At 38.2% G+C, this 22,573-nt stretch overlaps 2 protein-coding genes across 2 annotated transcripts; one reads left to right on the top strand and one right to left on the bottom strand.

Annotated features, from left to right (window-relative positions):
* The first annotated feature begins 15,961 nt into the window (after positions 1-15,961).
* Positions 15,962-20,413, top strand: LOC145129832 (RNA demethylase ALKBH10B-like). Its single transcript, XM_079064641.1, has 6 exons — positions 15,962-16,639; positions 18,745-18,908; positions 19,012-19,246; positions 19,318-19,433; positions 19,516-19,670; positions 19,748-20,413. The coding sequence occupies exons 1-6, from the start codon at positions 16,144-16,146 to the stop codon at positions 20,199-20,201; spliced, it is 1,620 nt and encodes a 539-aa protein (XP_078920767.1). The 5' UTR covers positions 15,962-16,143; the 3' UTR covers positions 20,202-20,413.
* LOC145129833 (putative galacturonosyltransferase-like 4) lies at positions 20,209-21,837 on the bottom strand. The gene has a single exon (XM_079064642.1). The coding sequence runs from the start codon at positions 21,767-21,769 to the stop codon at positions 20,711-20,713; it is 1,059 nt and encodes a 352-aa protein (XP_078920768.1). The 5' UTR covers positions 21,770-21,837; the 3' UTR covers positions 20,209-20,710.
* Positions 21,838-22,573: the final 736 nt, after the last annotated feature.

The following is a 22,573-nucleotide window of genomic DNA, read 5'->3' as shown; positions in this document are numbered from 1 at the left end:
ATGTCTAAGTCCATAACTATAATTGGTAAGACTTGACCCGACCCGGCATGGTCCATTTGGGTTGCATGGCATCATGCATTTGGATAGACTATAATGAGAGAAATAACACTTAAGGTTGGTTAATATATTATAAGTTCTAATATATTAATAAGGTTATTTAATTAGTATTGATCAAGAATTAATTTGGAATTAATTAAGTGATCAAAAGGAGACTAATTAAATATATGGGTTGATTGTGTAAATCATTCATTCTTATATATGTGGGCTTGTGATCCAAGATTCCTTATGTTGGACTAAGTCCATCGGATGACCCGTGGATACTCCATGGAGGTTAAAATCCATGGAGCATAAGGAATGGGTAAAGTTATGAGTTACATGGTGTAACCCTAATAGCCACCATATAAAAGAATCCCATGGCTCAAGAAATCGTGCACTAATGTGTGAATATGAGGGCTAGACGATTTCAAGGAGTGTTCCATTTCTCACAAGTCATTCCATGTGCATTTGGTGTTGTGTGAACCATTTGAGGTGTCACACTTGGGGCACTAGGCACTCAAGCTTCATGGAGACAAGCTACATCAAACAAAGGTATGTATTCTATCCATTTGATTACCCAAGTATCAAGTATTGTATGCTAGACAGGGTAATACCTTGGAAAGTTCATAATTGCATGTATAATAGAGAAAACATAGATCCAAGGTATTTAGGGTTGCATGTACACTTAGGAGTGTTAGAATGCTCAAAACCCATCACTTTTCACGTCTCCCAGCTGCGGAAGTGTCTGGTGGACGATTCGGTGGTGGTGCCTTTAGAGGATATTCAGGTTGATGACAGCCTAAATTACATCGAGCGGCTAGTGGCAATCCTTGACAGGAAGTCAAGGGATCTGAGGAACAGGAGGGTGGAGCTGGTAAAGGTGCAATGGCAGCACCGTAAAGGCTCGGAATGGACCTGGGAGCCGGAGGATGAGATGAGGGAGCATTACCCCGAGCTTTTTCCGGATTCAGCGGCAGACTTCGAGGACGAAGTCTAAGATAAGTGGGGAGATTTGTAACACCTGATTCCTGGTATGTATTTTATTCAAGAATCGTATGTATTTTCTCTGGGACTCGACGAGTTGGTGGCCCAACTCGTCGAGTAGAGACGGGATCCGCAGGAAGTTTAAGTGACCTACTCGACGAGTCGGGATACTAACTCGACGAGTAGGTGCTGTTTGAGTGAGCCCTAAATTTGAGGGTTTGCACCCTATTTAAACACTTTATCTCGGCCTCCATCGCCCTTATCACTCCCAGAAAGCTGTGTAACGAAACCCTAGCCGTTTTTGTGTGTTCTAAGGCCATTTTGGTACATTTGGTGGTTTGTGTAGCTTGGAAAAGAAGAGAGAAGCTTGAGAGTTCGAGTTGGGGCTTAGAGATTCAGGGATCTAGTTCCATTTTCAGCTCAATCAAGGTAAAATGCCCCTGTTTTGATCTTCTATGTGTTTATTCATCTTTGGACTTGGGTTTTGGGCACATTTAGGGCTTTCCAAGCCATATTCGGATTTGTGGAGTGTTATATGAGGTCTTGACTTCAGATCTGAGTCATTGGAAGGGTCTCATGGCATAAAGGTTCCAACTTTATGGCCATGAGAGCCCCATGCATCTTGTGGATCACTTTTTATGGCCTTTTGCGCCAAAGATCCCTTGTATGTGCACCAAGTTGGAAAATTTACGTGTAAAATGGACATTAGGGGACCAGATCTCTGGTTTTGATGAGTTAAGACCCATCTAAATTGATTGTATAGTAATGGTTGGGCTCGACGAGTCGTTTGTGGGACTCGGCGAGTCGGTGTGTATTGACCACCAAATCCTTTCTGTGGATGGACCAGTTGTTAGGGAAGGAGGTCCCTTAGTTGTTTGGACGCAAAAAGGGGGCCTGGGAATCATGGGACTCGACGAGTGGATGAACAGACTCGGCGAGTCCAAGGCAATCTCCCAATATTTGAAGATGGACTCGACGAGTTGTTCATACAACTCGGCGAGTCATAGTCTGGACACATTTTTATGAGGGAGATGAGCTCGCCGAGTTCAAGGAGGAACTCGACGAGTCGGATGAAGATGGTCCCGATGGTTTGAATGAAGGAGAACCCGTCGAGTTCTTGCTAGACTCGACGAGTAGAGTCGGGGTTGGATCGGCGTAGAGAAGTATGGACTCGCCGAGTTGGTAGACCAACTCGGCGAGTCAAGTCAACTGGGTGTTGACTTTGTCCAATATTGACTTTGGCTGGACTTGAGTTGACCCTGGTTAGGGTTGTATGTTCTGTTTGATGACTTGAGGGTTGTCGTGTAGGGATTGAGGAGTCAAGGAGAGCCGACCTTCACGCCGAGGACAGTTCCGACACTACGCGACATCGAGGTGAGTTACCTTCCAGTAGAAGTGGGTCTAAGGCACCAAGGCCGGCCCACTAGTAGTTGTTTAGCTGAGATGATTGTCTTTGTGATAATTGTCTGGTCTGATATTGCTTGATATGAGAGTATGCTAGTTTGCTTGATATGTGACTATGCTAGTTTGCTATGTTACGTGAGATAGTATCAGTAGAAGGGGACTAGTCCCCTAATCGGTCGTTAGGACCAACGGGTAGGTCGGACACCCCAGATATGTCTGACAGCATGATTGAGATATGATATTATGTGTTACCAGTAGGGGTGAAATAGTCCCCGTATTTGGTTGAAAGACCGGAGGGTAGGTTGGCACCCCAGAATGGCTTGACATGGGTAGGTCAGCACCCCAGAATGGTTTGACATGGGTAGGACGGGCACCCCAGAATTGTCCGGCAGTATGTATGCTATGTGATTGTATGGTATGTGGTATGATGGGGGAACTCACTAAGCTTTGTTCTTACAATTTTAGTTTTGGTTTCAGGTACCTCTTCGTCTAAGGGGAAGGAGCCGACGGTGTAGCAGCGCATCACACACACACATGGTTTCCGCATGGAGTTTTCTAGGAATGTATTCTGATTTATTTTACTTTTGACGATATGATTTTCAGACACATTGTTAAGTTTCTTTTTACAAATGACATGGCATGGGAAATGCTTTGGTAAACTATGTTGTGAATTACTTAATTAAAAATGAAATTTTTGGGCTTGAAATTTGGGATGTTACAACTCGTGGGTCGAATGCACCAATGTCGGCCCACTAGGTTATGTATCCTGGTATATATAGGATGCGATATGTTGTAGTGACCAATTAGATTGGTAGATCTGTATGATTGTCTGTACTTGCTGAATATTGTTTATCTGTTGTATATGTCGACATATTGGTGGTTGGGTTGAGGCGGGAGGCCAACAAACCCTGGATGGGTGGGTTGAGGTGGTATTTCTTCGTGCGGTAGACCAACAAACCCGAAATGGTTGGGTTGAGGCTATATGCCAACAAACCCTGGATGGTTGGGTTGAGGCAACATGCCAACAAACCATGGATGGTCGGGTTGAGGCTTCGGGCCAACAAAACCCTATATGCATGTGTTGAAGTTGTCATTGTATGTTGTATGGGGTGTTTTGGCGGAACTCACTAAGCTTTGGTTTATAGTTTGATTTCGTGGTTTCAGGTACATCTGATGATCGGGGCAAGGCGAAGACATGATTATACACATCCTCCTGCTGATATTTGTATTTGAGAGATTTATGATACTCTGGTTTTATGGATCTATCTTGATGTTTTTGAAAACAATGTTTGATTTGACTTGTGGTTTCATGGAAATTGGCTTTTGAAAAATGAAAAATTTATCATGATTTTTAGGATGTTATAGATATTTGTATTATATATATATATATATATATATATATATATATATATATATATATATATATATATATATATATATATATATTGGAAAACAATGTTTGATTTGACATGTGGTTTCATGGAAATTGGTTTTTGAAAAATGAAAATTTTATCATGATTTTTAGAATGTTATATATATATATATATATATATATATATATATATATATATATATATATATATATATATATATATATATATATATATATATATATATAAACCTTGATATGCAAACTCTCTTGTTTACTCCTAAAGACTACATGGAGTGAGGAGTGGTCAAGCTCGGTATATATATGAGGTGGAAGGTCACATGAAGCTTGGCAAAAAAGGGAACGTGGTACCTTCACCTCGGCATGCCAAGGTTTTGTGTGGAGATTGACAAATTCTTGTCGTTTCCCTTTTTAGACAAGGGTTGAAGCTGGTGTGGGAGGGCTCTTGGTTGAAATGGAGTTCGGCATATTCTACACCACTCCCCTCCGCATAAGTTACACCGGTGCGTATTATATGATTTGAACACTCAAACATTTGAGTTGAAGAACATAATGTCAAACACCAAATAGGCTATAATACACATCGTAACAACAAATTCATGACTTTCCATATTGAATTAAAAGTAGATTCTTTGATGCGTTTGAAACCTAAGTTTCAGTAAATATTGAATTATTGTCTCTCTATCTGATTGTATTTATGATGTGAAATATAACTGATCATATACATGGCCGATGGTCAACATGAACATGATATGATTTCATATCTTTATTAGAATTGACAATATGATTATTCTGTGCAAAAGATCATGGTGATTGAATAGACTTTTACAAAATTTCCATCTAGACCATCTAGATTATTTTAAATGTCTAATTATTCAATTCTTCTTTATTTAACTAAATCGTTTGGATTTACATTTTATTTAGATTTGGTTGAGTTTTCTTACTAGTAAATTGGTGGTAGTTCTTGAAATATTCATGACAGAAAGTTTTATTAAAAATGCGTAATAGAAATCTTATAAATATTATTAAACTTAAGTAAACATTTATAAATAAATGTTAAATGTCATGTCATCACCTATAATATGTCGACAAAAATGACATGTAGTTCGTCCAATATTTTTGTTTATTGCATAAATGGATAGAAAAATAGTTTCGTTACCATTAATCCATTATTATTACAAAAACATAGTTATTGAAGATGTTTTCAAAATGCATAGCAGATTGTGATTGAAACAATATATATTGCTGCTGTTTCACAATTTATTTAAATATTCTTACAACCATTCCAAAAAAAAAAATTATTAAGGTTCTTGGACGTTTAAAAGACGGATAACCTTTTTATGATGGAAATCAACTTAAACTGATCATTAAAATATTAAAAATTATAAACGAAGCTTTTTAAAATTTAATTTTATGATGCCTTTTTCGGAAATTAATTATTTTTATTATAATTTTAAAGGAAAGAGACAAGCATTGCATGTTCATGAGCTGGTTTCCCAATTATTGGCACAACCGTAGCATGGAAAGAATTTTCAGTTTCATTATTTCTTGGATTAATTACCAAGAACTTAGAACAATAAGCCATTAATTTATCAATTATTTATCAAGTTTCTACAAGTTATTTAACAATGACAAACTATAATAAAATACAAGGTGTTTCTATTAGTTTATGGTTCATGTGCTTCAATTTTGTTTAGTCATAAAATCTTTATGTTTTTTTCGTTATTGAAAATAAATAATTTTAACCATTTAGTATTAAAAACATTTTCCAATTTTAAGATAACAAAACAATTATAATGTACAGACTATAAGTTTTAGAGTATTATCTCAAAATAAGATAAACAAATTGATAATATCATACAAATATTATGTGTTCTATATATTATATTTATTATCTTAAATATCAAAAGAGAAAAAAGCTATATGTTCATTAAAAAGAATAATAAGCTGTAAATATTCTTGAAATTCTAGCGGAGAAAGAATCGTAGGCATGTGGGGGCTGGGGCGTGGCTGCGTGGTAAGTCGCATCGGATGACTCATTGACTCATGCCGCATGGTCCAAAATGGTATCGCAGCCGTGGCCCAATGGGATCCTGTGTATGTTTTAATACTCTCTAGTTGGAAATTTAGGATTCTTATTATTTACAGTATATAACTAAATAAAACATGTCAAAAATTCATAGCCCAATTTGTTAATATATGTTGCAATTATTGTGGCAACATGCTCGACGGAAAAAATACAACGGGGACGATCACTCACTCTACTACAAGGCAACGACTTTCGTTTCCAAAACTTCTCTCTCGATTGGGATTGAAGCCGCCCTTTGGAAAACCTTGAAGTTGTATTGACTTGTGGGTGATATGTATTTTGCCAAGAAAATAAACAAGTTTAGAAATAAATTTGGATTCATGGGGTTTATTTGGGTGAAAGATTCTATGGCCCTCGAAAAAACATTAAACGACTGAACGAGACAATGATCGGAGTGTCTAAACTAAGAGTTAACTTAACAAAATTTGAAAGGAAAACCAACAAAGAAGTGTCGCAACTCTAGTACCTCCGATGAGAGTACCACCGCCAAAACACAAGAATGAGAATGGACACTAGAGTAGCAGTAGGCGTTTGTTTGGCTCGTCAAAGGAACTATCCATGTCACCATAAATATCATAATATAGAAAAAACTATAATTTGTATGTATTCTTCTCTTCAACATAAGGAATGGAATGACTGGACCCTCGTAGGGAGAACAGACTCCTTTCATATCTCGATGAACATTATAGCTTTCAAGGATGTTGAATGATGTTCGAGGCTTGAATTTATATATTTGGTTGGGATCTATATCCTTATTGTATTCAAAGACAATTTGGATGCAAAACAGTTTCTCAACTCCGATGAACATAATTGAAAATCATGGTTTACAATATTGTTCACTGCTATCAGGAATTCTCGATCAATGAACGCATTGCCTTTTTAGTCATTCATGATGTTCGCCTTTATGCTCGGTACACCGATGCCTTTTTGAATTCGTGAAAACATTGGGATCAATTATCATCTTGATAAATGGTCCTCGCGGTTTTCTAGATTATGGGTTTTAGTCTCCAAATACTTTTGATCTCTTGGATGATTCATATGGCTTCAATTTTTATCGTGGATGGTTCCTCACCCATATAAAAAACTTTATTTATGGTTTTTTTTTATATCTTTTATATTTTTCTATTTTTTAAATAATTTGTCATAGGAAATATGAAGAGGTTTGGAGCCGATGTCATATTATATACTATCAAATTAACTTTTAGAGATTTGCAATACTAAGTACCATCAACGTTTGTATATATTTAAAAAAAAAAAACATTAGGTGTTTCGCCTAAAGACGTATGCTACTTTTGGATAACTACGGTACTAAGTACGAGCAACTATGTAAATTAATTTATCAATTTTTTGGTCATGCTATAAGTTTAATGTCTTCTTGCTAAGTCTTTCACCAAATATATAACTTAAATGCATACATTGTCTGCTTTCAACAAATTATAAAAAAAAAACGACAATTATGTGGAACTTAAACTTTAAAAGAACGTCGTATATTACAAAAAATAATGCTTAAACTTTAGAGTAAATTACACGAATGGTCCCTATGTTTTAGGCTAATTTGCGCATTTGATCCCTAACTAATTTTTTTAACTCGGAAGGTCCCTATTGTTTGTTTTTGTTACGTGTTTGGTCTCTGTCTTACCGAATAAAAACTATTTTGCCCTTGATTTTTTAATTTATTTAAATAAACACACCACCAACCTCATCCCCTCATCTTACCTTACCTACCCCACCATTTTCCCTAATTTAAATAATAGTCTTTTTAGGTAAGATAGGGACCAAACGCGTAACAAAAACAAACAGTAAGGACCAAGCGCGTAACAAAAACAAACAGTAGGGACTTTCCGAGTTAAAAAAATACGTTAGAGACCAAACGCGCAAATTACCCCAAACCATAGGGACCATTTGTGTAATTTACTCTAAACTTTAACCGCAACTCGTGACTTTAAACCCTCGTTATTAAACATTTCATAAAACTCAACTATTTTTATACAATGCATTAAATTTTACAAATTTCAACCAAACATGTACTTGAATGTTAACACGACACTTCACTTCACTGTGACTGTGATTGTGACTGTGACTGAATTTAATCTATTAGTTGTCTAACTATATATTCCACCTAATTTACGTCTTCAATTAAATTATGCATTGTTGATGTTTTTATGTTCAAGTTATCTCGTTTATATGGTTAATTGTCCCAAGAAAAAATCATCTTCTTTACGTTGGACCGAGTGGTGTTGTAATTCTCTTTCAAAAATGTACTTCTTTATACTTCTAGCTTATTACTAGCTTTATTTCTTTTAATATAATCTCGGTCATTCAAAAAAAAAGGTATTAAGTTGTAACTATCAAAAAAATGTTAATTTTTGTATGAAAAAGGGGATGAATTTTTATAATAAAAGTGCTAAAAATGACAAGTGAATATAAACATAAGAAAATAACATCTTGTCTGTAGGTTTTTAATTTAAAAGAAATGTCTAACTTGCTAAAAACTCAATTTATAAACGGATTTTAGGTATGGCAGGATTCCTTGACATTTTGTGTTGTAATTAAGTGGTCTTATTTGTCGAACAATATCATATTGAACCTTTCCCATATGAAAACAAACTATTTTTGTGGTTATAAACACTTTAGTCTTAAAGTCAACGATATTAATTGATGATGTTGTGATGAATCAATGCAATCAATTTGAAATTTTGTTGCCTCCTATCTCGGGTTCTATCTAGGGTTATCAGTTAGACTTAATCACGGTTGAAGTTGATATGCACAAGAACCAAGTCCAAAACTACACTTCCAATCGATGATGCTCCAATAAAGTTTGCATTTTCTACGCTTGAGTCGTTTTACCTGTTGCTGAATTCAGTTGATGTGCTTCCACAGTTCCACTGATCTAGGTGTTGTTTATGTTTTTGTTATTTTTCCATTCTTTGTGTTTTAGTTGGTTTGTTTGCTTCATATGGATTCTGCTCTTTCTTTCTTTTTTGTTCGTTGTACTCTTTTATGGTCCAACTTCCTACTAGCTTCCTACTGGTTCCTTTTTAATAAACTCCGTTGTTCAAAAAAATATAACATGAAAAATGCAAACTAAACTGTTGCGACCTTTAAAATTATAACATCCAAAAAATCCAAGTAAAAATTTCATTTTTAATTCAATCCAAATACCATCAAATCACATATCAACCATTTAAAGTATGTCACATCGAATTAGTTATCAGAGTAAAATTCCCAAAATCATAAATGTGTGGAAAAACATGGATGGATGCGCTGCGATCAAACCAGACTCTTCCTTTTCGAACTGGAGGTACCTAAAACTATAACCATAAACTGTAAGCACAAAGCTTAGTGAGATCCCCCCCCCCCAACAAAAAAAATACCACATACCATACATAAAAAAGGGCCCCGCCCAACTTGCATACGGGCCCTGCCTATAGCATAACAGGCCCCGCCCAAATCGCATACGGGCCCCGCCCACAATAACAACAAGCACACACATACACATTAGCAAGTGTCACAAAGACCACTATCATCCTACAAACATAATCCACTGGGCCGCCATTGGTGCCTTCGACCCACAAGTATAGTGAATAGACTCACCTTAAACTAAAGATAGACAAATCGCACTCTCGGACTGCTACTACCACGACTCCTCACAATGAACATTCCAATTAACCCTAATAAATACTCGGGGTAATAACGCATAAAAGGTCTAGACTACCATACAACATGTTAAGGGGTAAAAGACAATTTTACTCTTCCCTTAGTAGGCTTCTCCACACATGGCCCAAGCCCAAAAGACCAAAGGCACACCAAGGCCCAAGAGACCTAAAGCCCAATAATGGCCTAAAAAGACATAAGGCCCAATAATGGACCAAACGTCCTAAAAGGAAATCGAGGACTCAGGCACATACGCTCAACGTACGCTTACGTACGCCCGGCGTACGACCCAGATTGCCAAAACATAATTAAGCACTTAATGCAATAAGTCCAAACGTCCATTTTGCAGATCTGGCCCTTGGGGGATGTCTTAAACGATAAAGCCACTAACTTGATGCCCTTGCATGGCTCAAAGAGACTTAAACCCTAGATTTAGCATTCTACTTCCATCAAATGATCATTAACTCATGCATGGTTGATCCATAACCATCAAGATGCAAACTTTATGGACTAGGAACCTCAGAAACATCAAAAGGAACATCTCATAACTTCTGGAGTAACATTTACTCACAAGAACTCATTCATAGGACCAAAAAATGCTAAAATCCCAACTACTTCTAGATCTAAGCGTAGAATAACCAAGGTCAAGACTTTATACCTCTAGAAAGCTGAGGAAGATGAGTAAATGTTGGATCTACAAGCTCCTACTTGATCAATGCTCCTTCACCAAGCTTCTTCTTCTTCAAGATACAAAAACACACACCATAACACACACAAGGATCAATTCTCTCTAGAAATGGGTTAGGGTTTCGAGATAGTGCTTATAGGGAAAATGGAGGCTGATAATGAGAGAGCCTTGGGGCATAAGGTGTTTAAATAGGGTGCAAAACCCTAAAATTTAGGGCTTACCCGTGGCTCGCGTATGCCCAACGTACCAAGGGTACGCCCAACGTACTAGGGGTTAAACCCGTGGCCAACATCCTTCGAGGTACGCCCAGCGTACCTCATGTACGCCTATCGTACTAGGTCTTCATGCAAAATAAATAAACATTTAATAAATAAGAAATTTACCTGAAAAATCGGGAGTTACAACTCTCCCCCACTTGAATCATACTCCGTCATCGAAGTCTGCCTCCGCAATAATTCTGGGTAGTGCTACCTTATCTCCTCCTCATGCTCCTATGTCCATTCTGAACCCTTCCAGTCCTGCCATTTCACCTTCACTAGACCCACAACCTTGTTCCGCAAAGTCTTTGCCTTCTTGTCTAGGATCGCAAGCGGTCTCTCTGTATAATTCAGGTGCTCATCCAACTGAATATCCTTCAAAGGAAATAGTGCAGAATCATCAACCAAACACTTCTGCAGCTGAGAGATGTGAAAATTGTTGTGAATCTGACTAGGCTCCTTGGGTAGCTCCAATCAATACGCAAGCCTGCCCACCCGGGAAATAACTCTGAAGGGACCGATATATATGGGGCCTAACTTTATGACTAAGCATCAACACCATAACTTTATGACTCAAGACCCCTCATTAGGTCTGAAAGGACGACTTATTCGACTAAGAGCATGCCATGCTCAAGAATCATCCTATTTGGGAACAAAAATGCCCTAAATGAAGAAATGGCTAGATCTACAAGATAAGATGATCAAGTTATGAGCTTTTTACCTCGAGGAGGTTGCTATCAACAAGATAATCTCATATCCAAGTTGCTTCCAAGCTCCAAGTTCTTCTCACCACCTTCTTCTTCTTCAAAAATGCCACAAAACACAAATATAATGTAACATCCCAAAATTCAAGGCCAAAAATTTCATTTTTAAATAAGTTATTACATAAAACCATCAGTATAAAAACATTCATAATAATATTTCGTGTCAAGCCAAAGTGTCAGTAATCAAAACATATTATCATAAAACCATATCAGAGTGTGATCCCAAAGATCTCATGTGCGGAAAACATAGTGTGATGTGCTGCGATCGAGCCGACTCCTTTCCTTGAAAACAAAGTACCTGAAACCAAAACTGAAAACCGTAAGCACGAAGCTTAGTGAGTTCCCCAGATACCACATACCATACAAACCAACTGATCCATACATGCCATACATAGCCAAGAGCCATACATAACCAATATATCCATAATCAAGTAAGGTGCTATGTGCCAAACATAGTCTTGCTAAGGTGCTATGTGCCAAACATAGTCTTACGGTTATGCCACGGGCCGCACGTGGTCTTCTGGTCAAGCCTGGGGCCACTCCCTAGGTCTTACAGACAAGTGCCAAGGGCCACCCCCTGGTCTTTCATGCAAGTATCACAAAGACAACTATACAGACTACTCTACTAGGCCACTCCGCATATAGTGTGCCAGGAGCCACCCCCTGGTCTTTCATACACAATAGCATACAGTGCGCCAGGAGCCACCTCCTGGTCTTTCATACATATTGCCTAGGGCTAACCCCCGGGTTTTCCTATCATACATAATAACATACTGTGTGCTAGGAGCCTCCTCCTGGTCTTTCATGCATATTGCCTAGGGCTAACCCCCGGGTCTTCCTACCATACATAATAACATACTGTGTGCCAGGAGCCTCCTCCTGGTCTTTCATGCACAATGCCTAGGGCTAACCCCCGGGTCTTCCTACCATACATAATAACATACTTTCTGAACCGCTGCTCCACTAGCTCCCCGAGCTACTAATATCAATAAGACACTTAGTTCCAAACTGAACTCTAGAAGTCAAACTAAGTCAACTCTGGTTAAAGTCAAATTCCTGGTCAAAGTCAACCTTCCAGTTGACTCGACTCGCCGAGTCGACCCGAAGACTCGCCGAGTCCTTAAACTCAGAAGCTCTCAAAATACGATCCAACTCGTCGAGTCACCCCAGGACTCGTCGAGTTCAACGATCACTGAGTCCCATCCTGTCCAACTCACTGAGCCACCACTCAACTCCCTGATCTGCGTCTTAACCAGAAAAGGTTGGGGGTTCTGCGACCTGACTCGTCGAGTCCAAGAACAGACTCGCCGAGTCCTAGGCAATCTTCAACAGACTCGCCGAGTTGTTCTTCCAACTCGCCGAGCCCATGCACATATTCACACAACTCGTCGAGTACACCCATGTGACTCGCCGAGTCTCTCCAATTCTCAATCCATACAGTGGCTTTTCGGGCCATGCAGGGGCTCCAATCCATAAATCCACTCTTCTACAGTCTATCCCCCACGTAAAGTTGCAAACTTTACGTGAAACCAAGGAGCTAAAGGCCCAAAACACTCTAGGGCTAGGGTTTAAGACAAAGGGGCTTCACCAACAACTTATTAACATGAACTTTATGACCTTCTGGACCATCACAAGTCTAGATCTGAGGTAGCAACCTCAGATCTAGGCCTCTAACTCGACATAGATCTCAATCATGCCCAAAATGCCCCAAATCTCAAACATAAGATAGATCTATTTGCAATAAAGCCAAAGCAACAGCTTATTACCTCCAATATATGCTCCAACTGAAGTAGATCTCGGATCTACACCATTCCTTTGCAGCAAGCCTCTTGATCTTCAAGCCCCCTTTCCACCAAAATCACTTATCTAGGCTCTAAATTGCTTCCAAGGGCTCTCACTCACGATTTAGGGTTTCTGGATCTCAAAAGGGGAGTAAAGAGGCTGGGGAAGGGATGTAATGTTCTTTAAATAGGGCACAACCCCCGGAATTAGGGTTTTTCTCGCCCAGACCAGACTCGCCGAGTCCACTAGCCGACTCGCCGAGTCGGTCACTTACTCTATGCCCCGGATCCCGCTCCGACTCGTCGAGTTCCTCCCTGGACTCGACGAGTTGACTCTTGACTTAGAGCCTTTCCTTTCTTTTCTTGGTCTTTCTGATTCTGGGTGTTACATATAAGCTCAAGATGCACTCTTCTCACTTAGGGTTAGCTAAGTGAGAAATGAGGTGATAATGATGAGGGAATGAGAAATGGGGTGATAATGATGGTTATATATGGACCAAACCCTAAAAATTAGGGTTTGAGGTTTCATTACGTACGCCCTGCGTATGCGGTGTACGCGTAGAGTACTAGGGTCCGCCCCATTACGCCTAGTGTACACAACGTACGCTCAACATACTAATCTCTTGGCCAAAATTACCAAAATGCCACTATCGGCCATTCTTGCAATCTTTCTCAAGCCCAATGGTCAAAATGCAATATCCTTTCATACATAGGGTTAGAATTGAAAATACCTAATCATCCGGATGTTACATTAACCATAGTAAATACTCGGGGTAATAACCCATAAAAGGTCTAGACTACCGTCCAACATGCTAAGGGGTAAAAGACCATTTTACCCTTCCCTTAGTGGGCCTCTCAACCCATAACCCAAACCCAAAAAACCAAAAGGCCCAACAAGAACCAAGAGACCTAAATCCCAACAATGGCCCAAAAAGGCATAAGGCCCAATAATGGCCCAAACGTCCTAAAACCCAAAAAGGGTTCCTGGTGAGTACGTTAAGCGTACCACCAGTACGCCTCGCGTACTAGCTTTCGCCAAAGGAAATCGGACTCGGGCACGTACGCTCAGCATACGCTTACGTACGCCCGACGTATGATCCAGATTGCCAAAACACCATTAAGCACTTAATGCATTAAGTCCAAACGTCCATTTTGCAGATCTGGCCCTTGGGGGATATCTTAAACGATAAAATCACTAACTTGATGCCTTTGCATGGCTCAAAGAGACTCAAACCCTAGATTTAGCATTCTACTTCCACCAAATGATCATTAACTCATGCATGGTTGATCCTTAACCATCAATATGCAAACTTTATGGACTAGGAACCTCAAAAACATCAAAAGGAACATCTCATAACTTCTGGAGTAGCATTTACTCAAAGAACTCATCCATGGGACCAAAATATGCTAAAATCTCAACTAGTTCTAGATCTAAGCATAAAATAACCAAGGTCAAGACTTTATACCTCTAGAAAGCTGAGGAAGATGAGTAAATGATGGATCTACAAGCTCCTACTTGATCAATGCTCCTTCACCAAGCTTCTTCTTCTTCAAGATACACCAAAATACACATAAGGATCAATTCTCTCTAGAAATGGGTTAGGGTTTCGAGATAGTGCTTATAGGGACAATGGAGGCTGATAATGAGAGAGCCTTGGGGCATAAGGTGTTTAAATAGGGTTCAAACCCTAAAATTTTGGGTTTACCCGTGGCTCATGTACGCCCAGCGTACCAAGGGTAAGCTCAGCGTACCAGGGGGTTAGCCCCGTGTCCAACATCCTTCGAGGTACGGCCAGCGTACCAAGTCTTCATGCAAAATAAAATAAACATTTAATAAATAAGAAATTTACCTGAAAAATCGAGCGTTACAAAAATAAGACATTTTAACTACTCATGAACGATAATTGCGTTCGTGGTAATCACATGGAATAAATGATTCACAAGACAGTCGTTTATATATGAGCTGTGTATATGACACTGAGATCTATAAATTTAAAACATTCAAATGAAAAAGTGAATACTTATTATGATGACATGCCCTGGGACGATATAAAAATGTCGTTCACAATAAATTTGTGGTCTAGTCATGTGTTGACATTGAAAGAATAGACGTAAATCTATCGGATATATAACATGGACACCAATAAAAGGGATCATAAATTTATGGTCAACATTTGCAGTCTAGGGCGTTTGAACTTCTATCACGTACAATGGAAAAAAGGGTTGTGCATGTACGGTAAAAAAAATCACGATTTAGGTGGTCATTCTATTTTAGTCTTTTAAAATCTAATTTTGTTGGATAACATGACCTTGAAATATGGTTATTATAGTGAACAACTCTATAGTTTACGTTATATTTTATTGGATCTATGTTGGGGTTCGGGGACGAAGCCTATCGTCGTTTCCAATTTTGTTGGGATTTGAATATCAAATCCCTATTATAAATGATTTAAGACAACATTTTGTTAAAGTTTAGCGTCAAATACAAGCTTTGGAGTTATGACACGTAATGACGAATTTTTTAGAATGTCGCTATATATAGTTTAATGGAATTTAAAAAAAAATGTTTTTTTATTGAACAAGTCAGTGTCCATTCCAAATCAATTATAGTTTAGTTTAATCTATTAAATTTCAACTAATTTTAAATAATTCATTTGATTAATCTATGTATGATGATTTAAAGAATGATTAAAAATGGGGGCCCTTAAGCAATGGAAGAACTTGCCACCCAAACCTTCTTAAACGAGATTAGTTCGTTAATATACTGCCACGCCAGCAAAATGTGCGAATTAGAATCTGACAAGTCAGCAAGCTTCCCAACACGTACGGACCTGGCAATTTAGGCCCCGAAATTTTTTATTATTTTTTCGTATTATTTTTTCACTCGCTCACTATATATGCAGAGACAGCACCTATACAATACAGATCGTTGTATGCATTTCGTTCTCTCCATCTCTCTCACCATTGCTCTCTGTTTCTCTCTCTAAATCTCCACAAGTTTTTTAGGCGGAGGTAGTATCAATTACCGCCTGGCCGTCGTTTTATCCCCGGTGAAAAGGCCTAATAGTTTCATTTTGTGTAGCTGTAAGAGAGAGGATGGCGCCGGCATCCGGCGTTTCTTCATCTTTAGATCGCGTCCCAACGATGATGCCGGTACAGCCGGGGATGATCATGCCTGGGGCGTTTGCGAAGGACGCAATTATTTCGTGGTTCCGAGGGGAGTTTGCGGCAGCGAACGCGATCATAGACGCTCTGTGTGGCCACCTCTCTCAATTAGAGGGCGGAAGATGTGAGTACGAGACAGTTTTCGCTGCTATACACCGGCGTAGACTAAATTGGATCCCAATTCTTCAGATGCAGAAGTATTTTTCCATCGCCGACGTTACTGCGGAGCTTCAGAAGGTGATTGAGGAGAAGACGAGATTGGGAGGCATTGATAAAATCGAAGAAATCAATGTTTCTTCTCCGGTGGAAGAGAAAAACCTCGAGATTTCGCTTGAGTGCACTGATAGCAACGGAAATGGCGATGCTGAGGTTATTGATGAAGATTTTAGCAGAGACGATTCACCAAACAGTGAGATCACCGATACAGGTAACACAATTTTTTCATTATTTACATTTACGTTAATAGTTTTGAAGATCTCTCCCTCCATATACATATACATAATAGATTATCTCCTTATGATCTCTTATAGTGGATCAGTCAATTTCTAATTGCAAACTCTGCGACACATTAGATCTCGCTCCCCTGTTTCTTATGCTATATGTAAATTTCCTAATAATTGATCATATTTCTTAATTTCTACCTTATATAATTTCACATACATGTCCCTGTGATACAAATATGGATGCATGTACAACCATAGATGAATTTTTCCACGGAAAGTGAAGTGCCAGAGCATCTAGCACGGGCGCCTTGTTACTTCATTGATTTGTTCAATTTAATATTCATTTACAAATTACATCCAAAAAGATAGATTCATGTGATGTCTTCTTCTAGAATTTTCAATTGTGAGGGCTCTGTCTCATGTCCTTTGAATTGACCAAATTTACGACGTACATGTCTCCATTCTATCTGTCACTCTCTCCTTCAACGGAAGAGACAAGATCGCTAATGTTCATTCGATCGAATTGACTGTATCTGCTATGACTTGATAGAAGTGAGCATTTCGAGGTCTTGCTTCAATCTAAAATGGTGCGAGCAATATACAGTTAGTTTCGGGAGTAGCGAAGCGTTTTAAAAAGCACTGGGCCGATTTCCTGGGGGTGTGTGGAGGTCCATTTACTACCCACCTTGGCATTTGGCACCTTTCTTATGACAAAACCCAATTATTTTCACATCGAGTAGTTTCTGTTTACATAAATAATGATTTTTAAATAAAAATATTCTGTCAGACTGGTAAAAATCTTTGGTTTTCTTTATTTAAACGGAATGATAAAAATAAATATCAAATTGTATAATAGAATAATAGGCGTAAAGTTTTAGTAAATATTCTGTTGTTTTGGATGAATATGTTGAAATAATTTAATCTGACAAATTGAAATAGTTCATGCCGTTGTGATATCAAATTAATAGTGAAGTTTTGAAGTAGGAAAGATTGGGAGTTTGGCTGCAGTTCCAGATCCGTTATAACGGAAGTCGCCACATGCGACTGCTTTTTGGGGGTACTGTTTGAATTTTGTCATTGGATGCTAATCCCAAGGCAATGCCGAATGCTTTGTAAACTCAGTTGTGTATTTTGAATGGACCGAGTAGCTCCTCCACTATTGATGGTCTAATTTTTTTTAGAAAAAAAGTATTGTTTCCCCATCGAGTTTTTTTAACTGTGATTTTATTTTAAAACTTGAAGTTAAAATAATTTATAAATGTATAAGTTGTAGCTTGTATTTTTTTAGTTGCATAAAAGACGTAACACCAACTGTTTTTTGTATATGATCTATTTTTTTACTAGCTAACTTTTCGTTTTTTGATTTTATTTTAAAGCCTGAAGTTAAAATATTTTTTTGTATATGATCTATTTTTTAAGGCTTAACTGCATAAAAATGATTCGCATAACTTTTCGTTTTTTGATTTTTACACGGTAAGGTAGACAAAAATTACATTTTTTTGAAAATTGGTCAAAATTTTGTTTCATTGGCAAATAGGCAATTAAATGTCATTTGCATAAAAGACACAAATATTCTAGTACACATATTTTTCTCTGGAAATGACCTTTTACCAAATAAAAATATTTGAACGGGATAAAAAGGCAAAAGATGAAAGTTCATGACTTTATTCCGTCTTTTGGTTCAGAATGTAATTAAAAAAAAAAAGCTTGTGATGTTTTTTCATTATTAAAACTTATTTTAATGGGCATCACGAAATCTATCTCAAGGGTTGAAATAAAAGCTTAGGCAAGATGCTCGAAATCCCTAACTTATATTCGTTTTAGAGGTCTGTTAAATATTCCGGACAAGGAAAAAAAAAGCCTGAAGATACTGTATTTATAGCAGGAGTTACACAACAAATGGATAAGTATCACAAATGACAATTAAAAACTGTTAATACGTAGTTTCGAAATCAAATCTATTTTCAGTAGCAATCAGTACATACATTTTAGTTGAGCTACTTTCAGTTCACCTTCTGGAATATTTACAATTACATTTTTGCAGGATCTCAAAAAGTTTATTGGTTATGTGTGGTGTGTTTTACTACAGGATCTCAAGAGGTTCATTTGTTAGCAGAAAACAAGGAAGAAAACAAGGAGCTAATATGCTCAAATCATGAACAACAACAAGAAGAAGAAGACTGGGAGGCTCGGCGTGCTCAGATCAAGCTGACAAAAGGGTTCGTAGCCAAGGAGTCTGTAAAAGGACATATGGCGAGTTCCTTTTTTACAGTTTCAATTTATAATCTTAAAAACACAGTTCATAATAATCCATATATAAGATCTTAACAATGTGTATTTGGAATTTGAGCTACAGGTGAATGTTGTAAGAGGTTTGAAGTTGTATGAAGACATACTTAACGACACTGAGCTCTCCAAGTTAAATGACTATGTCAACCAACTACGAGTTGCTGGCCAAAACGGACAACTCTCAGGTCAGACGTTTATCAAGTACAACCAGCAGTCAAAGGCAATCAAAAGAGAGCTCATTCAGTTTGGTGCTCCAATTTTCGGTCAAATAAAAGATGACGCCACAACCAAATCCCAAAATAGTAAGCTCCTCATCTTTAACATCAACATGCTATGACGATTAATTATTAACATTGCATGTTAATATATATAGGCCACATGGAGCCAATTCCCGCTCCTCTTGAAAACATCATCGACAATCTGATTCAATGTCATCTGATTTCTGAAAACAGACGACCAAACAGTTGCATCGTTAGCTTTTTTGATGAGGTATAATTAAATCTAAACATGTACTATATGTTAATTTACAATAATAATACATAAGCTTACTTGTTCTTTTTTATATATACAGGGTGAATTTTCACAGCCTTTCTTAAAACCACCTCATCTAGAACAACCTATTTCCACTCTTCTTCTTTCCGAATCAACAATGGGTTTCGGGCGTACTCTAGTCTGCGATAACGATGGAAACTATAAAGGATCACTCATGCTTTCCCTAAAGCAAGGGTAAGCAAATACCATAATTTCAAATTCCATAATATAGATAATAATGTTTCTTTTTTTGTAAATAATTGTACATACAGATCCCTGTTAGTGATGAGGGGAAACAGCGCTGACATGGCTCGCCACGTCATGTGTCAATCTCCAACTAAGCGAATCAGTGTCACCTTCTTTAAAGTAAGAATAACAGACACCTGTGAGAACACATCATCAGCAATGACAGTGTGGCAACCAAGTGTTCCAAATCATGTACCGGCTGGAACCCTTGAAGGCTGTGATCATAGGACAGGTGTCGTTTCCAAATGGGGTGTAGGCGTCCTTCGTGCTCCACAACTGCTTATGTTAGCACCAGTCCGTCCAATGGTGATGACCCCGAGAAGGTTACCCCGTGGCGGCACCGGAGTTTTCTTACCGTGGACTGTCGGGTCAAGAAAACCCGCAAAACATCTACCTCCTCGTGCCCAACGAGGTCGTCTTCTTGTAGCTGAAACACATAGAGCGGACCCCACCTCCGATTTAGGCATCAGTGTTGCTTAATTAAAATTCAAAACCAGGTCTTTAATTAGCAGCACTTTATTTCACATTAGAGTTGGCATTAATTCGTTATTAATTAAATAGGCTTTTATTAGTTTATAGGCAGTTTAGTTTTTTTCTTTTTTTCTTTTTGTTTTTTTCTTGAAGAAAAAAAAAAAGTGTGAATCTATAATCTATAATCTATAATCTATAATATTCTATATTAGCCTTCAAAACATTCTTCGCTACTTTCTACAAAATATTAGACTGAACTCTTTAACTTAACTAACATGATTAAGGTCATGACATTTTAACATGTTGGCTTCACACTTCGACTTGCACATACATTCCATTCCAACATATGCAAGATTCTTTTCTGATAACTTGATGATCAGAAGATTAACATGGACGACACCACACTGGATTCCATCCTTGGCACTTGGCAGGCAGTTAACCAAACCCATTCACTCGCGCGGTTTCGGTTCTTGCTTTTTTATGAATCAAACAAAACAATGACTCATTAATTATGGTGATTATTCTTCGAGGATATGATTTTTGGAGCGATAAAGATCATAGGGGGCCCACAAGTGATCAACAGTGCAAGGTTTCCTGGAGTCTAATCTCAACCATGGTTTACCTTTCCCACTCCAATGAAGCAAACTAATTGGACCAGGGTGCAAACTCCTACATTTTCCTTCAATGTTATCACCACCCAACCCATGCTGGTTCCATCTATGGTCAATCCCTTTAATATTCCCAGCCAAAACAAGCAAAAAAGGTGGCAATGAACCTAAATGATATATCCTTTTCTGCTTTTGAACCACCATCCATTTTTCCACTTTATATGAATACCTTCCCTTTCTCCATTTCAACACATCAACAACCATCAAACCGGTGTTAAAATAACACGCTTTTCGACCCTTAAACATTTTCACCAACTCCGGATCCCTCCAGAAGTTATTCGTGAAATATCTCGTGAAATTCGCTTGGCAATATTCCGGTGCAGCAAGCACCTTCTCCTCCAACTCAACTCTCCATAACTTCTCCACGTCATCAACCATTATAATATCCGAATCCAAATAAATCACACGCTTCACATTCATCGGCAATATATCCCCTAAATAAACTCTCGCGTAGTTCAACGGTTGATCAAGCGCTTGTCGTATCGACTTCGATATCTTCCCCTTTACACGATTCGAATCGAATTTATAAACTTTAAACCTCAGATACGGGAACGTCGTTTTGATGTTCTTACATATTTCTTCGTCGTAATGCGACCATAAGAAATGAAAATAAATATTTTCGGGACAAAACGAGTGCTGCAAGATGGACAAAACAGCCGCCATGGTCCCACGGAGGTAGTTGTAGTCGAGAGTCATGGCGATGTGTATACGGGTGTTTGTACAGGTGTCTCCGTTGCGGAAGGCAGGGGCTTCCCGGAAAACGGGGAGAGTTTTTGAGCGTTTTCTGGTGAGGCTGAGGCGGATGTTGGTGGTGGCAGCAGTGGTTGTTAGGAGGATTAAGGTGATGATTAAGAATAGAGACAGGAGGCCGATGAGGGGAGAGAGAGAAAAGATTCTCCGAATGGCCATCCTGTCTTTGGTATTACATTACAGGATGGTGTACGAAATTATTTGGGGAAATGATTTGATTTGAAGCAGCCATTTGAGGCTGGTTAAGAGAAAGTTTAGGGGATTTTTATCCAATTTTGTTGATAAAAATGGAGCTGATATATTCATTTGTGAGGAAGACAAGATTATTCGGAAAAGATATATATAAGTGGTGACTTTTTAGCCAACGTGCAGGTTGTCAATGGAGCCATATATTGAAGTTGCAAAAATTAAACTAATGAAGATTTTTAAGGGTTTTAGTGAAATTCAAAATTCAAAATCATGCCTAAAATACGGAAATTCTTAACTCAAACAATTCAATTTATCGCATTTTAAACCTATAAAAAACGGTAATAAGATAATGCAAGATCAAGCAAAGAGTTTACATAGGCAACTCATAATACTACCGTATGATCAGGGATGAATCCATTATTAGAAAATGGTAATGGGTAAAAATATGTTGCAAAAAGTAATTTTCACCTTTTAAGTTCATTGTCGGTTGATGGAGTGATCGATATTGCTACGATTTCATAGCTTTGTAGGTTTTTCCATCATTCAAGTCATCAAGTGTTCGTTCCTTCAATTGGTTGATGAAATTCTTGGCCAATTTGGTTGAAATGCATGAATTTAGGTTGAAAAGGAAGTCGACAATTAAATTTTGCAGGGGAGGGGGAGGAAGTAGAAGATGGGTCGCCGACGAGTGGAATGGTGTCGCATGAGTGGCGCTTTGTACAATGTCATTGTATTTTCAAAAAATATTTACAAATCAATTGTAGTTTCAAATTT

Source organism: Lactuca virosa, chromosome 8 (genome assembly GCF_052849685.1).
Source record: "Lactuca virosa cultivar CGN04683 chromosome 8, Lactuca_virosa_CGN04683_v6, whole genome shotgun sequence".
Lineage (NCBI taxonomy): Eukaryota > Viridiplantae > Streptophyta > Magnoliopsida > Asterales > Asteraceae > Lactuca > Lactuca virosa.
The sequence above is the reverse complement of the archived record's forward strand: the minus strand, read 5'-3'. Positions and strand labels throughout refer to the sequence as shown.

What these genes read in the sequence shown, in the direction of transcription:
- LOC145129832 (XM_079064641.1), top strand. Translation starts at nt 16,144, where the DNA reads ATGGCGCCGGCATCCGGCGTTTCTTCATCTTTAGATCGCGTCCCAACG. An exon ending in AGTCTGTAAAAGGACATATG is followed by an intron (nt 18,909 to 19,011) that starts GCGAGTTCCTTT and finishes TTTGAGCTACAG; the next exon opens with GTGAATGTTGTAAGAGGTTT. An exon ending in ATGCTTTCCCTAAAGCAAGG is followed by an intron (nt 19,671 to 19,747) that starts GTAAGCAAATAC and finishes TTGTACATACAG; the next exon opens with ATCCCTGTTAGTGATGAGGG.
- LOC145129833 (XM_079064642.1), bottom strand. Translation starts at nt 21,769, where the DNA reads ATGGCCATTCGGAGAATCTTTTCTCTCTCTCCCCTCATCGGCCTCCTG.